The sequence below is a fragment of the Anarrhichthys ocellatus genome, unplaced genomic scaffold, assembly GCF_004355925.1.
Source record: "Anarrhichthys ocellatus isolate YVR2014 unplaced genomic scaffold, GSC_Weel_1.0 scaffold28, whole genome shotgun sequence".
Taxonomy (NCBI): Eukaryota; Metazoa; Chordata; class Actinopteri; order Perciformes; family Anarhichadidae; genus Anarrhichthys; species Anarrhichthys ocellatus.
The window spans coordinates 1,686,442-1,698,940 of record NW_022280058.1 but is presented as its reverse complement, the minus strand read 5'-3'; the positions used below and the strand labels follow the sequence as shown (position 1 = coordinate 1,698,940).

Sequence of the window (12,499 nt, the reverse complement as noted above, 5' to 3'; positions counted from 1 at the left end):
TGTGTGTGTGTGTGTGTGTGTGTGTGTGTGTGTGTGTGTGTGTGTGTCAAACAGGCCCCACGTTATCTCCTCTCCTCGATCGATATGTAGTTCAATCAGCCCTATATTTGTGTGCTGCTCATACAAACACCTCCATGTTTAAGGGACTATCAAGATCTCATGTTCATGGGTGCATCGACGTAATCATCTCCAACCTATGGATGACGGGAGATCATATTGGTTGGGCTCAATTTGGATGTGCCCGCACGCCGCTTACGGCGCTGCAGCAACACCTAAATGGAGTGCAGGCGGCATATGAGGTGGCAGTCGCCAAATCTCTTATCATCTGATAATCAAACAGCAGCAGGTAGTCAAGATGCTGTGCTAAACTTTAATTAAATATTTTGCTTTAAAGTGTTGGCAAAGACGGCAAGGGGCCTTTTTCTATTTCAAGATCTTTATTGTCATATGCACAACAATTACAGCGAAGCTGTCGTTGGCAATGAAAGTCTTGGATCCCAGTCTCCTTCCAACAGTGCTCATTAGATACGTATTTATAAAAAAAGAAGGGAAAATCACATTAAAGTAAAAGCAAAATGGAAAATCTAATATAAAAGTGCAAGTTTATATATACTGCTCAAATATAAACATACATAAAATACAAGTAAAGTTATATACATTTATGGTATACAGTATTACAAATGAATCCACTGAATATAATCAAGTATAGTACATGTGTATGCATAAGGAGAAGTGATAAATATACAGAGAGGTGTAAAACAGTAATTAAAGTATATAGAAGTAAAGTGACAGTATCATGGTAAGGCGTCATAGTGGCTCATGGTCTGTAGTCTGAAGCTGTCCCTGATCCTGGTGGTGCGGACCGTCTGCTAGACAGCAGCCGGCTGAACAGTTTGAGTCCGGGATCATTGAAGTTCCTGATTGTTTAACTGTTGCAGAGTGTCCGGAGTCCATGATGAGCCTCCTCAGACTGCAGACATCATGGGGATGGAGTCTGAGTGGTGATCTGCTGACTCTCTCCCCTATAGAGGCCCCATTGATGATGATGGTGATGATGGTGATGGTCTGTCTCTTCCTGTAGTCCACAATGCCGCTGTGATGGAGGTTGTTGGCACCAAGATGTCAGGGCTCTGACCTCCTCTCCGTAGACCGTGTCATCGCCCTCAGTGATTATTGATTGGGTGATTGATGGATGCTGACCCATGCTCTATGAACAGCATTTTCACATACGGTGTTCCTCTGGTCCAGGTGGGAGTGGGCAGCGTTGAAGTCGGGTGATAGCGTTGATCAATGAATTGAAGTGGGTCCAGTGAGTCAGGGAGGAGATGAAGGATTAGACTAACCGCTCAAAGCGCTTCGTGATGATGGAGGTGAGTGCGACTGGGTGGTAGTTGTTCAGGCAGAGGGCTTTGGTCTTTTTGGCGACAGGGACAATGGTGGTGACGACAGACTGGATCAGTGAGAGGTCTAAAATGTCTGTGAAAACATCTTCCAGTTGATCCGCACACGCCATGAGAGCTCAGACAGGGATGCCATCAGGTCCAGCCGCCTTGCATGGGTTAACCCTTTTAAAACATCTGCACACATCTGCCCTGGATATTACTAGCTGGGGAGCTGGTCTCAAAGCATAGGTAGAACGTGTGCAGTTCCTCTGGGAGAGATGCAGACATTAGTCTGTGATGGTTCTCGGTCCAGCACTCGATTCTGGTGTTGGAGCCCTGCCAGTTAGACTCAACTTTGTCCATTTATTGTTTCTTCGCACTGCTAATAGCCCTGTGGAGCGCATACCTGGATCTCCTTTAGTCATGACTCAGCTTTTTATTGGTACACGTGGTATGGAGTCAATTCAGATTGGGAAAAGTGGCATGTGCTGCAATGAATTATAATGGAGTGGAAACCACGCCCAACTGGCACTCTGCCGATCCGGTTTTGGAGAGCACACATCGCTGCCAATTCAGCACTGCGAAAACAATGCTCACAGACAAACAGCCTTACAGAAGCATACACATGCAGATATTTCTGTTTAAAACGACGTCTTTCCAAATCACAGCACATGCCTTTTTCTGTGTGTTTTCTTCTTTTGCTTTTTATTTACGTAACCCCAATTTACAAGTTTGTGTTGCAGAGCTTTACAATCTTAACACAGCATACATAATGTAGCTGTGTTGCTGGGGCACAGAATCAGACTCCATAAGAATAACAGACTATCATCTCACTTGAATATCCTTTATTCTCCCTTTGGTCATATTGATTTTATTTCAGTGTCAGCTCTCAGGTTAGAATATTGGGAGATTTACATTCACTGACATGCTGGAAACACAAGTAGCATCACTAAAAACATCAACCCGTGCTTCCTGCCTGGCGGCATCCGTTCCCGGGCACGCAAGTTCAAATGCATGAAAATCTGAGCTCAACGAATATATTTTTTACCTTCCTCGACTCCCTCCCGCTATCCTCACCCACACCGTCTCCCCCCGAAATCAACTCTTGCTATAATGCTCCCCTGAAAAAGCAACACAGCAACACGCAGTATGTTTGCAAGTGATTGTTTCTTACCTCCGTGCGAGAGCAGTGTTTCACCTTGTGTGTTTGTGGTTGTGTGTGTGTACATTGCATGTTTGTGCTGTAATGATTGCTGCGGGTATGTGGGGAAATGAGGATGGATCAGTGTAAAGAAGGGAAGAACAGAAGACAATACACAAACAACGAGAACGGAACGAGACAAAATGAGCCACATATCAATCTGAGACAGGAGGAGAGATTTGTTTAAGCTCTCTGAATCCTCTTTCCTTTCTGATGAATGTATTCAATGCCCCCCTCCCCTCTCCCCCCCCCTCTCCCCTTATGAATTCTAAATGATCCATGTGCCAAATACTCTCCTCTTATCAGAGTCTTAGTTTGAGCAGTGTTGTTGTTATCTGAGACGGAGCAACGGAGGAGGCACGTTTTGCTTTCGGTTGATGTTATTGAGTTTCCTAATTCCCCTCTCTCTCTATCTGTGTGTTTTTTGTTTGTGCCCTACAGTGCAATCACTTTGGACAATCAGCTGGTCGTCTTGGCAACCACGGCGGCAGACGCCGGACGCTACCACGTCGAGGCGGTGAACGAGATGACGGGAGAGAATGTGACGAGTCCCGCCATCTACCTGAGCATCTCAGGTATAGTGACGTTCCGACTGGTTCCAAAAGGTTCGGGTGTAAGATCCAAATGGAATGAACTCGGTGTTCAATCAGTAAGTGAAACCAGGCAGCAGATTTAAATCTCACTAAGGAGCTTAGTTTATTCCAGAATCAAATTTGACTGATTGTGGATTAGAAGATTATCAGAGCCTTTGAGAATTCGCTACTTCCTCATTATTTGACTTTGTTTCACCTTTTTCAGGCCTTTGGGAAGCTTGATTGGGTTCTCTGTGTCATCACTAGGTTTGGGATTTGTTAGCATTTCATCCAGTTTGATGAGAAAAACAAAACAAACTGAAACTCAAAGATTCAGTGGAAATCTGCACCACTTGTTGGTTTAGAAGGAGGTTTGAGTGGTGGCGTGATTACTGTTGACAACCCGTAGATACAAATGAGACGAGCAGTAGAGGATGTGAATGTTGATCAAAAACCACATCTGACACATTAGAAAAACTCACAGGCTGAAAGAGAAAGAAGACTAAATACTTACAAAGTAAAACTGTAAGGTCCAGTCATGATCGTAGACTGATGTTAAGTGGTGTTACGAGTCAATGTCCTAGTTTTTGTAACCCACGACTGACTTTGACTGAGAACAAACACTGGCCTGGTGAGCTTTATTGCGGCCATACCTTCTTGACATTTCAGCTTAGGCTACGGGCTATTTGTTGTTGCCGAACGAGCTCGTAGGAGCGGCTTGTTGCTAAAATGAGAATAGCAGGTCCACCTTAAAGGTCAGCCCACCTTAAGTGAGCCTGGAGCGTTGTTGTCGCTAGCTTCCAGGCTAACCCCTGTCCCTCTAATAAGCAGGTGGCAACCAAGACATGCACACTTGGCTTGGGCCTTGAGGAGTTGTTGTGTTTTATTGTTTATTACAGCCCAGATTTAGATGTTGATCAAGATGCTGCTGGCTAGTTGCTGGTGACCACAGACTCTTCATCATCAGTGCCTGTTGATGTGTGTTTTTATGTAAAGTCATGCTAGCTCCCTTTTTAAATTAGAAAGATCCTGAACGAATGAATCGTTTTGGGTGAGTGAATGTTGGTGAATGGAGTTCATTCTTTCTTCATTTAGAAAGAAACCGGCTGCACTCGCAGGAGCTGATAAGTTCTGTGACTTTTTTCTTTTTTGCCTCCCTCTTCTGTGTCCCTGCCTCTGTCACAGCCTTTATCGCTGAATCACTTTATGTCCTTCTCTCTGTATCGCTTCTCCTTGGAGGCCAGAGGATAGACTATACTGTCTAACAGTCCTTCAGCCCAAGTGTTCGCTATGGTTAAATGAGAGGAGGAGGAGAGAGGGAGCACTCTGTCCCTTGTGGCTGTATAGAGTTTTAATTAGATTCTCTTTACAGGGTTGTATCCTTTGGCATCCTTTGTCACAAATACACACACACACACACACACACAATCGCATAAATATACGCACAGTACCTTGTTACAGCTGTCAGAGGGGAGTACTCCCCTGGGCGTCTTTTAGGAATTGTAAGGCTATAGTTAGGCTTCACTGATCAGTCTTCGGTCATAAACGTCTGCGTGTGTGTGTGTGTGTGTGTGTGTGTGTGTGTGTTTCTTTTTATCCGTGTGTTTTTTCTACAATAAACATTTCTTGGGTAAATATCCTTTGCTATAAAGCAGCATGTTTGCTTGAGTTATTTGTTATCGAGATTGGAGACGAAGAGAGGAAAGAGGGATGAAATAAAAACTGGCGGACAAGTGAAAGAGTCACAAGGATGCGAGGAGCAAAGACAAAAACAAACAAACAAGGAACCACATTTCTTCTTCCTTTATTTTCACTCCTCCACATTAGACCTCCATTGGTCGGTTGGTTGGTTTTGGAAATGGAGATGTTACAGATGTGATTTGTTTGGAACGTTGGATCATTTTACATGTGTCCGCCACGTAGCAAACCACACTGATACCCTGCAAGATGACAATGCAAACAGTAAGTCATGACCTGATAGAAAAGATGCCTGTATTGAGTGTGCACACTGAGCAGCAGACTGGGCCTATTAACCTATGACGGATAGAGACCAGTCAAGGTTTGACAGCAGGAAGTTTGAATGGAACCAGGTTAACTGACCTCCAACACAACAATCGTGTGAATAAACTCATGCAAATTGTGTTTTTTGTTCATCTGCACTTCCTCTCTCTCTCTCTCTCTCTCTCTCTCTCTCTCTCTCTCTCTTTTACATTTCCTGTCCTATCTCTGTCTCCTTCCATTTCCCGTCTCCCCTCTTTTCACTTTTCCGTTCCATTAAGCAGCATCTGAAGACGGAAGTTCATAGCTGTCTGTCAAATTTTCTATTTCTAAAAATGTTGTCTTTCTTTTCAGAAATTCGCCGGAATAAATGAGATACCTATTTCCTATTCTTCCCCTTTCTTACTTTGATTTGAGCGTTGTGCTCTACAGAGAGAAACAAGAGAAAGAGGATTGGTAGAAAAAGAGACAGAAAAGGAAGAATTAATGAAGTGAGTCACGGATGTAGACTGAGAATATGACCAACAACTTGTTCTTTTGGAGACTGCTGGCAGAGAAAGCTCTTTTGTCTCTGTGCATACAAGCACGGGGCATTAACACTTAAGATGCGGTCACTTTTCTAAGACCTGCTTGTAACGTTTGTGCCCTGTGAAGATTGACGCTGAAAATCTTTTGGCTAATCCACAAAGTGCGTAAGAGCCGAGGAAAGTAGGTGCACAGCTTGACAGATCCATTATCTGCATGTCGCTGACCACTATCCTGTAAGTGTGGCCTGGACTGCTGAAAAACAATAAAGAAAAAGCACCGAATGTCATCCGTGGTGGAGCTGGAACAGCCACAATTGATAGCAGCTCAACAGCTTGGTGAGAGGTCACACACTGCAATCACTGGAAGAACAGCCCGCCTCTGAAATAAACAGCTACTGGAGCTATTTTTATTTTTATTTTTTATCACCGCCGACAACATATGGTGTCACAGAGGACACTTTCAGCCAGTTGACGCTGCATACTGAACATGGCAGATTGATAGAGGATGAATCTTAAATATGCAACGAAGAACATGTGCCGTCCAAATATCAAGTTAATCAACGTGACAAATCACTTCTACACAGCCGCTCCGGAGAGGGGGGGGTGTCAGAGTCTAGGTGCAGATCTGGTCAATTAGTGACGTCATACTTGTCCTCAGTGTTTTTGCATTAGAAGGAAAGAATTCTAACGGCCTCTGGGTATTTCTGTTAGTGACAGGAGATGAGGATCCCTTCTCCAATTAATTAAGCTCCACGCATACCTGCTATCATCTCTCCCTCCCTGTCTCTCTTTAACACGCACACACTCACACCTCAGCCTGTCAGTCAAAACAGCAGTCAGTCTCCCTCTTGCCCAGAAGAGTGTGGGCATGTCTGTGTGCTGCTCCTCAGTTCCCAGCGCTGGCGGTCTTTGTAGATTTGCACATCAGAACATTAGAGCAGCAGAATATCCCCAAAGAGAACAGTCGCTGGAGGGAGTGATCTCCCACGCACATGAAAGCACGCCGACGCGCTAACGTACACATGCCAAAGACACATGCCCGGATACACACTGCATATATCTCGACATCATCAAAAGACGCGTTGCAGACAAAACGACGTGACACCTCAGTCGGCCCAAGATGAAGAAGTTCTGATCCCACATGCATGGATCTCATATATACAAGAGGAGGGCGTGCAGGGTAGGCGGGAGAGAGGGACAGAAGGCAGCCGAGGGGAAAGAGAGGGTGGGAGATTGTGGCTGACGCATGTATGCTGATATAATTACTGTAGCACTTTAAATGCTATCTCAGTTCTGGGCTCAATAGTTGATCAGCTGCCTTTATCTTCTCTATAGAGAAGACAGTAATGTCACGCTTGTTAGTGATTGCTGAACTGCAAAAATAGCTGAGAATGTCACGTGCTCACATAGAAGCTTACCGAGTGCTTCCTTTTAAAATGGGCACTCCAGCGGTTTAGCATTTCCTTTACATGAAGTTTGGGAACTTGTAAGACAGATTGTCTTTTTTTTTTTTTATCGATCCATGCAGTAGAGGCCAAGGCGCCCTGACTTTTAGTCCCTAAATGCAATTGATTGTATCTTGTCGTTAGACGCTTGCTGTAAATGCTCACATCTTTCAAATTCCACAATACGTCTTTGTGATATTGTAGCACAGGGCTTTCTCTTATACATTTTGTCTCCAAAGCCAAGCTGACTTCTGTGACATCACTCAGACTCGACATAGCGCCCTCTAGAACCAAAGAAAACTCTTTTCCCTCCTCATTTTTTTCACTGATCGATGATTAAAATGTGCGTAGTTCCCCTTTAACATGCTCTACATACTGTACCTCCATAATTAGTGTGTGGCAGAAGTGAATGTGAAACTTTCTGCAAAGTTTCTAGGACCAAGTTGTCTCGCACACAAGAAAGTTGGAAGAAAGAGGGAAATTTCCAACTTGTCTTTGAAGCCTCGTAGTTCTGCACATTAATGATTTGAGTTTGATTCTGCTGAATAAAGAACAGAGACATTCAGCAGGCAGTCATTCTCTCAAGTACCGTAAACAGTGCGCGAGCTGAACGGAGTGCAAATATAGAGACGAGCAAGCACAAAGCGGAGACGAGGAGACGCGGCAGCAACACAGAAGACGAAGTTGAACGGAGAGCTGAGGGACAGGTTGACTCTAAGTGCATGAACGCTTTGTAACCTCATAACCTTTTGTAACCTTAACTACTGTATGTGTGTGTGTCGGGGAAGGCGTGGGTGTCTGAGTTTGATTACCTCGGTTTAGTGATTGGAAGAGAGACTGTCTGAGTTTGATTACGCCTCCTGTCTGAGACTCCCCTGGTGTCTGCCATTTTACATCACTCCCATTTCTCCATCTGACTCGGCTGGCCTCCCTCTAACCCAGACTATACACAGTGTGTATACACACACAGGATTGGTTGCGGAAGTAGATATGAAAGAAGAGAAGAGAACGTTTTGCTTGGAACATTTTGAGCAGCATATGGCACATGACACACAGCTTACTGTCTGTTAAAAAAAAAAAAAGAAGCTTTTACACACTGCAACCTGTTTGTGTAAGCGTGTGTGTGCACTCGGCGATTACGTTTGTGTTGTTATTTTTTTGCATGCCTGTGTGTCTCTGTCATTTGTTTCTTCCCCTCCTTCCCAGATGTTCCCTTTACACATCACCGACTCTTAAATGAGAGCCTGCCATGGATCTTTCTGTGCATGTGCGTGTGTGTGTGTGTGTGTGTGTGCGCGCGTGTGTGTATGTGTGTGTGCGTCTAAACATCCGTGTGTGTGTCTTTGCTCCAGGTCCCATGCCAGTTCTATGGCGCGTCTAATTGGAGGTATTTTAGTGTCCCGGAGTGAGTGAGTTTGTGATTGTGTTTTTGTTGGGTGGAAAGCATGTGGTTTGAGTGTATGCACATGTTTGCACATGTGTGTGTGTGTGTGTTTGTGTTAGTTTGTTGTCGTGTCGCAGACCCCGATACTTGTGAGCGCTTCATTTAAAAATATAAAGATTCAGGATCAGACAATCCTCCGTACCCCTGTGTTCAGACGTTGTTTTCAGTGCTGCAGCTCTCATCACGCGCTCACGGTGTTTTGCATTTTTTCGCTGCCTCATGCTTTGGTGGGCTTCAAGGAAAACCATAGAAACATCGCTCACCAACATGGCAACGTAATGATCTGTGCCGCGAGCTGCCTCGGTGTGCTTCATGTGGAGACACGTCGTCTGCAGCGTCTGGTGTCGGTTTGGGCAGAAAAAGACTCGGGAGATTTTCAGTCATACCAGTGAGAGTATAGCAACAGACTTGTGGGGTAGAGATTCTCTCTCAGACGTTTTGGCTGGTGACCCCCCCCCAAAAAACAAAACGAATGCCAAATTGGATGCGGTGTAGCAACTCACCGCCCCCTGATGCAAGCGCAGGTGTACGCACTGAACAGTGACTCAAAATCTTTTCCCTTTCTCCTTGGTTTTGTTTGGAAGCAGCTGCCAATTTTCTTTATTTAGCAGGGAGATAAAAATGTTGTCTGTTTGACTCGTCTCTCATTAGCTGACAGGGAACTTCCTGCGTAGAATTTATTTTTGGCTACACTATAATTGGCAACAGCAGTGGCTCTCAGTTCCGATTATTTAGCTGTTAGTTTGATTTCCTGAATGATGGTATTAATTACAGTAAGGACAGTTTTGCCACGTTTAGTCCTGAAGGTAGAGGAAAAGAACATCGCACTCAACAAAACACAAAACAAGAAGAGATGTGAGGTCCAAAAAGTACAAAATCCACTTGGTGCACCTGTTGGTGATTGGCCCTTGATGAGGAAAGACACAACCTTGAAGCTAAATGACAATCACACACTGAAGATCAGCAGAAAATGAACCTGCAAGTACTTTGATAATTATTGTTAATTGAAAAGATTTCCTAGTTCAAGTTTCCCAAATGTGGAGGATTTGCTGCTCTTTTCTCTTTTACTGCTGACGCTTGAATCATTTTTTTTTGAGACAATTTATAGACTAAAGATTTTACAGTATTGTTTGACGGATCCTCACCCATGCTCTGTTTTTAGCTGATAAACAAAGATGTTCTGATATCATTTTGTCCTTCCCCGATACTGAATCGGATGCCATAACTTTAGTGAAGTTGGTGTAAACTGTCAAAAATTCTAAATGCTTTTTGACTTTATTGTTATTATCTATTGTGGTTATTTGAATAAAGAAACACAATTCAAAAGTTAGGGAATGAATGATTGTACTTTTTTTCATACTTGCTTTGATTAACAAAAAAAAGCTTGGTATTAGTTGTAATTATATATTATAAGCTGCTTAGAGGGTTGAACAGAAAGTTAAACAATAATTCCCTCTGATATCTATCAAAAATATTTTATTTTACAGTTATAATTCAAGTTTCTCACCAAAAACTACATTTTACAAGATTTTATTTCAACACATCATAATAGAGTCACAATTTACCTTCGACCAAAGCTACTTTTTTACTGAATAGAGCTTGAGCGCATCACAACGTAACATAGTTCAACCTCCTTAACGTTAGCCGTTAGCTCCGTTATTTAGCCAGGCAGTGCTGTGCTGCCCACCGGCTGCTAACTGCTAAGCTAGCTCTTTACCTAGATTTGTTGTTCACAATGTAGCATTATCAGGAAAAAAACAAGTGTGCACGTGAGTGTTTGTCCACAGGTGTGTAGTACTAGTTTGCACATGTTCAGTAATTATATACATTCACACTTTACAACTCTTAGTAAACAATACTCACTCCGCTCAGTACCTCAGCTGTCATGTCTACACTCAGAGGCAGCAACAAGCAAACACTGACACTTATCTTGGCCCTGCATGTTGTGCATGCGGTCATCTTAAGGCAGCCAGATACAGCAGTTTCTGCAGACACCGGTTTGAACAAGTTCATTTGAAAATAGAGTTTTGAGATAAAAGAAAACACCACATGGGCTTCAGTGTGTTCAGGCTTTCTTGCCAAATAACTCCAAATTTTTGCACAGCAGCCTTCATTCTGTGACCATCTGTGATAGCTCTCGAATATCACACGGCTAGAAAAAGCTTCACTTTTACTGTGGTGGTTAAATCAGGACGTTTCTTTCAGTCGTAGCTGGAGTAAAATTGATAAAAAGCTGAATATCGGTGTTTCTACTCTGGTGTTAAATACTGGGGAGTAAGATTGCAGGATATAACCTGCAGTTAAGACTCGGCTACATGATTTCCATCCCGAGGAATGGTGAAAGGTGGTTCCATAATTATTTATATGCCGTGACAAATCTACGGTCCAGCCCAAGTCAACCTATTTGAAGAGATTGCGTAGGAAGGCTTGTGTGCAAGCTGTCCAAAGGCTAGTTATGTAGATAACCATCCTGAAGGTCACTTAACAAAATCACTGATGCATTTAATTGCATGTAAACCTTGGAGAATGAGTACCAGTATGCTGGAGTCTGACACACTTCTGTAACCTGCAAGGTTAATTTGAAAGATCTAACCTTGTGTGAGCACTGCAACGATCTTTTTTTGTATCGGAAGTCTGGTCGTTTGTAGTCTACGGACGTGGAACACACACACACACACACACACGATCATACAAATAGGCACTAATACTCAGTGCTTTTAATGCAGAGGATTGGATAATGAATCAGTTATTTGATTAATTCCTGCTACTACTGGTTCTGTCTGGAATTATTATATTCAATATGTCAGTTGCAAAGGGATCAGACTCGCCTTTGTTGATCCCCGTCTCCTCTCTGTCTCAGTCCCTTCTCTCTTTCTCTCTCAGTGTGATGAGGCTCCTCTGTGGTTTTATAATTAAAACCTCGTCGTACGGACAGAGAGACGGAGTGATGGAAGGATGGACTGTCTCTGTCAGCATGACAAGCAATCTGTGTGTGGCTATATATGTGTGTGTGTGCTCTACTTGTTACACCTAGTTATGGATTTAATTGCATGCGTGTTTTACAGCATGATGGAAGAGATTAAGACGGATGCCCGTGTAGAAGGCTTTGACAGAGCATTTCGCAGTCGCGCGGCCGCTTAAACCGTCTTCAAATCCGAATAATATAATCAACAGACCAACAGAAGGCACCGGAAAGGCAGGTAGTGAGAAAGGTGTCCGGTGGGAGAGGAAGGAGGCCAACAGTCACAGACTGGATGGGACAAGTTTCTAAGAATCAATGAAGGAGCAGAGGTTGAGGAGCTCGAGAGGCCAGAGAACAGGAGCAGGGAGAAGCTCTAAAAGTTTTAATGTCACGCGGGTTTCTTCCAACATCGGGAGATTGTTGTCATGGCATTGTGATGTATGAATCTCCAGTCGATTCTGTGTGTGAGCATAGTGTGAACGAGCATTGTCTAAAAGGGAGCCAAACAGGCCCAGTAGTACTTTTCTCGTGGGTCACTGACGAGACATTTGATGTTTTACGGTGGTCATCGTTGCGATGGTGGGCTCCGGCTCAAACGTGCATCAAGTGCGTTGATATGTTTGTTCAGTTGAGAAGTTCAACAACAAGCAGAGGTTTGGCTAGAGCGAGGTAAACAACATAGTTGACGCACCATCTACATCTGCACTTCTCCAGGCAAACACTTAGTAGGGATACCACCTCAGCTCCCTTACAGAGATGAAATGCACGAGCACACACGAGATGCAGAATGAGGTGTCAAGTGCGCAGATAAGTAGCATGGGGCTCGCGGTTTTAATGATCCTGTCAGTCACACCGCTGCTCCTTATGGCCACATCGCTGTGCACCCTGCAACCCAAGTCTGTGTGTGTGTGTGTGTGTGTCTGTGTGTGTGTGTGTGTGTGTGTGTGTGTGTGTGTGTGTGTGTGTGT

The 12,499-nt window shown here is 43.9% G+C and overlaps 1 protein-coding gene across 2 annotated transcripts in view; it reads left to right on the top strand.

Moving 5' to 3' along the window:
• Positions 1 to 12,499, top strand: part of LOC116392010 (protein sidekick-1) — a 199,486-nt gene that overhangs the window by 92,900 nt on the left and 94,087 nt on the right. For both annotated transcript variants that reach the window (XM_031863100.1, XM_031863097.1), the window contains exon 5: positions 3,025 to 3,158. In XM_031863100.1, the coding sequence (XP_031718960.1) occupies positions 3,025 to 3,158 (134 nt within the window). The remainder of the gene's footprint in view (positions 1 to 3,024; positions 3,159 to 12,499) is intronic.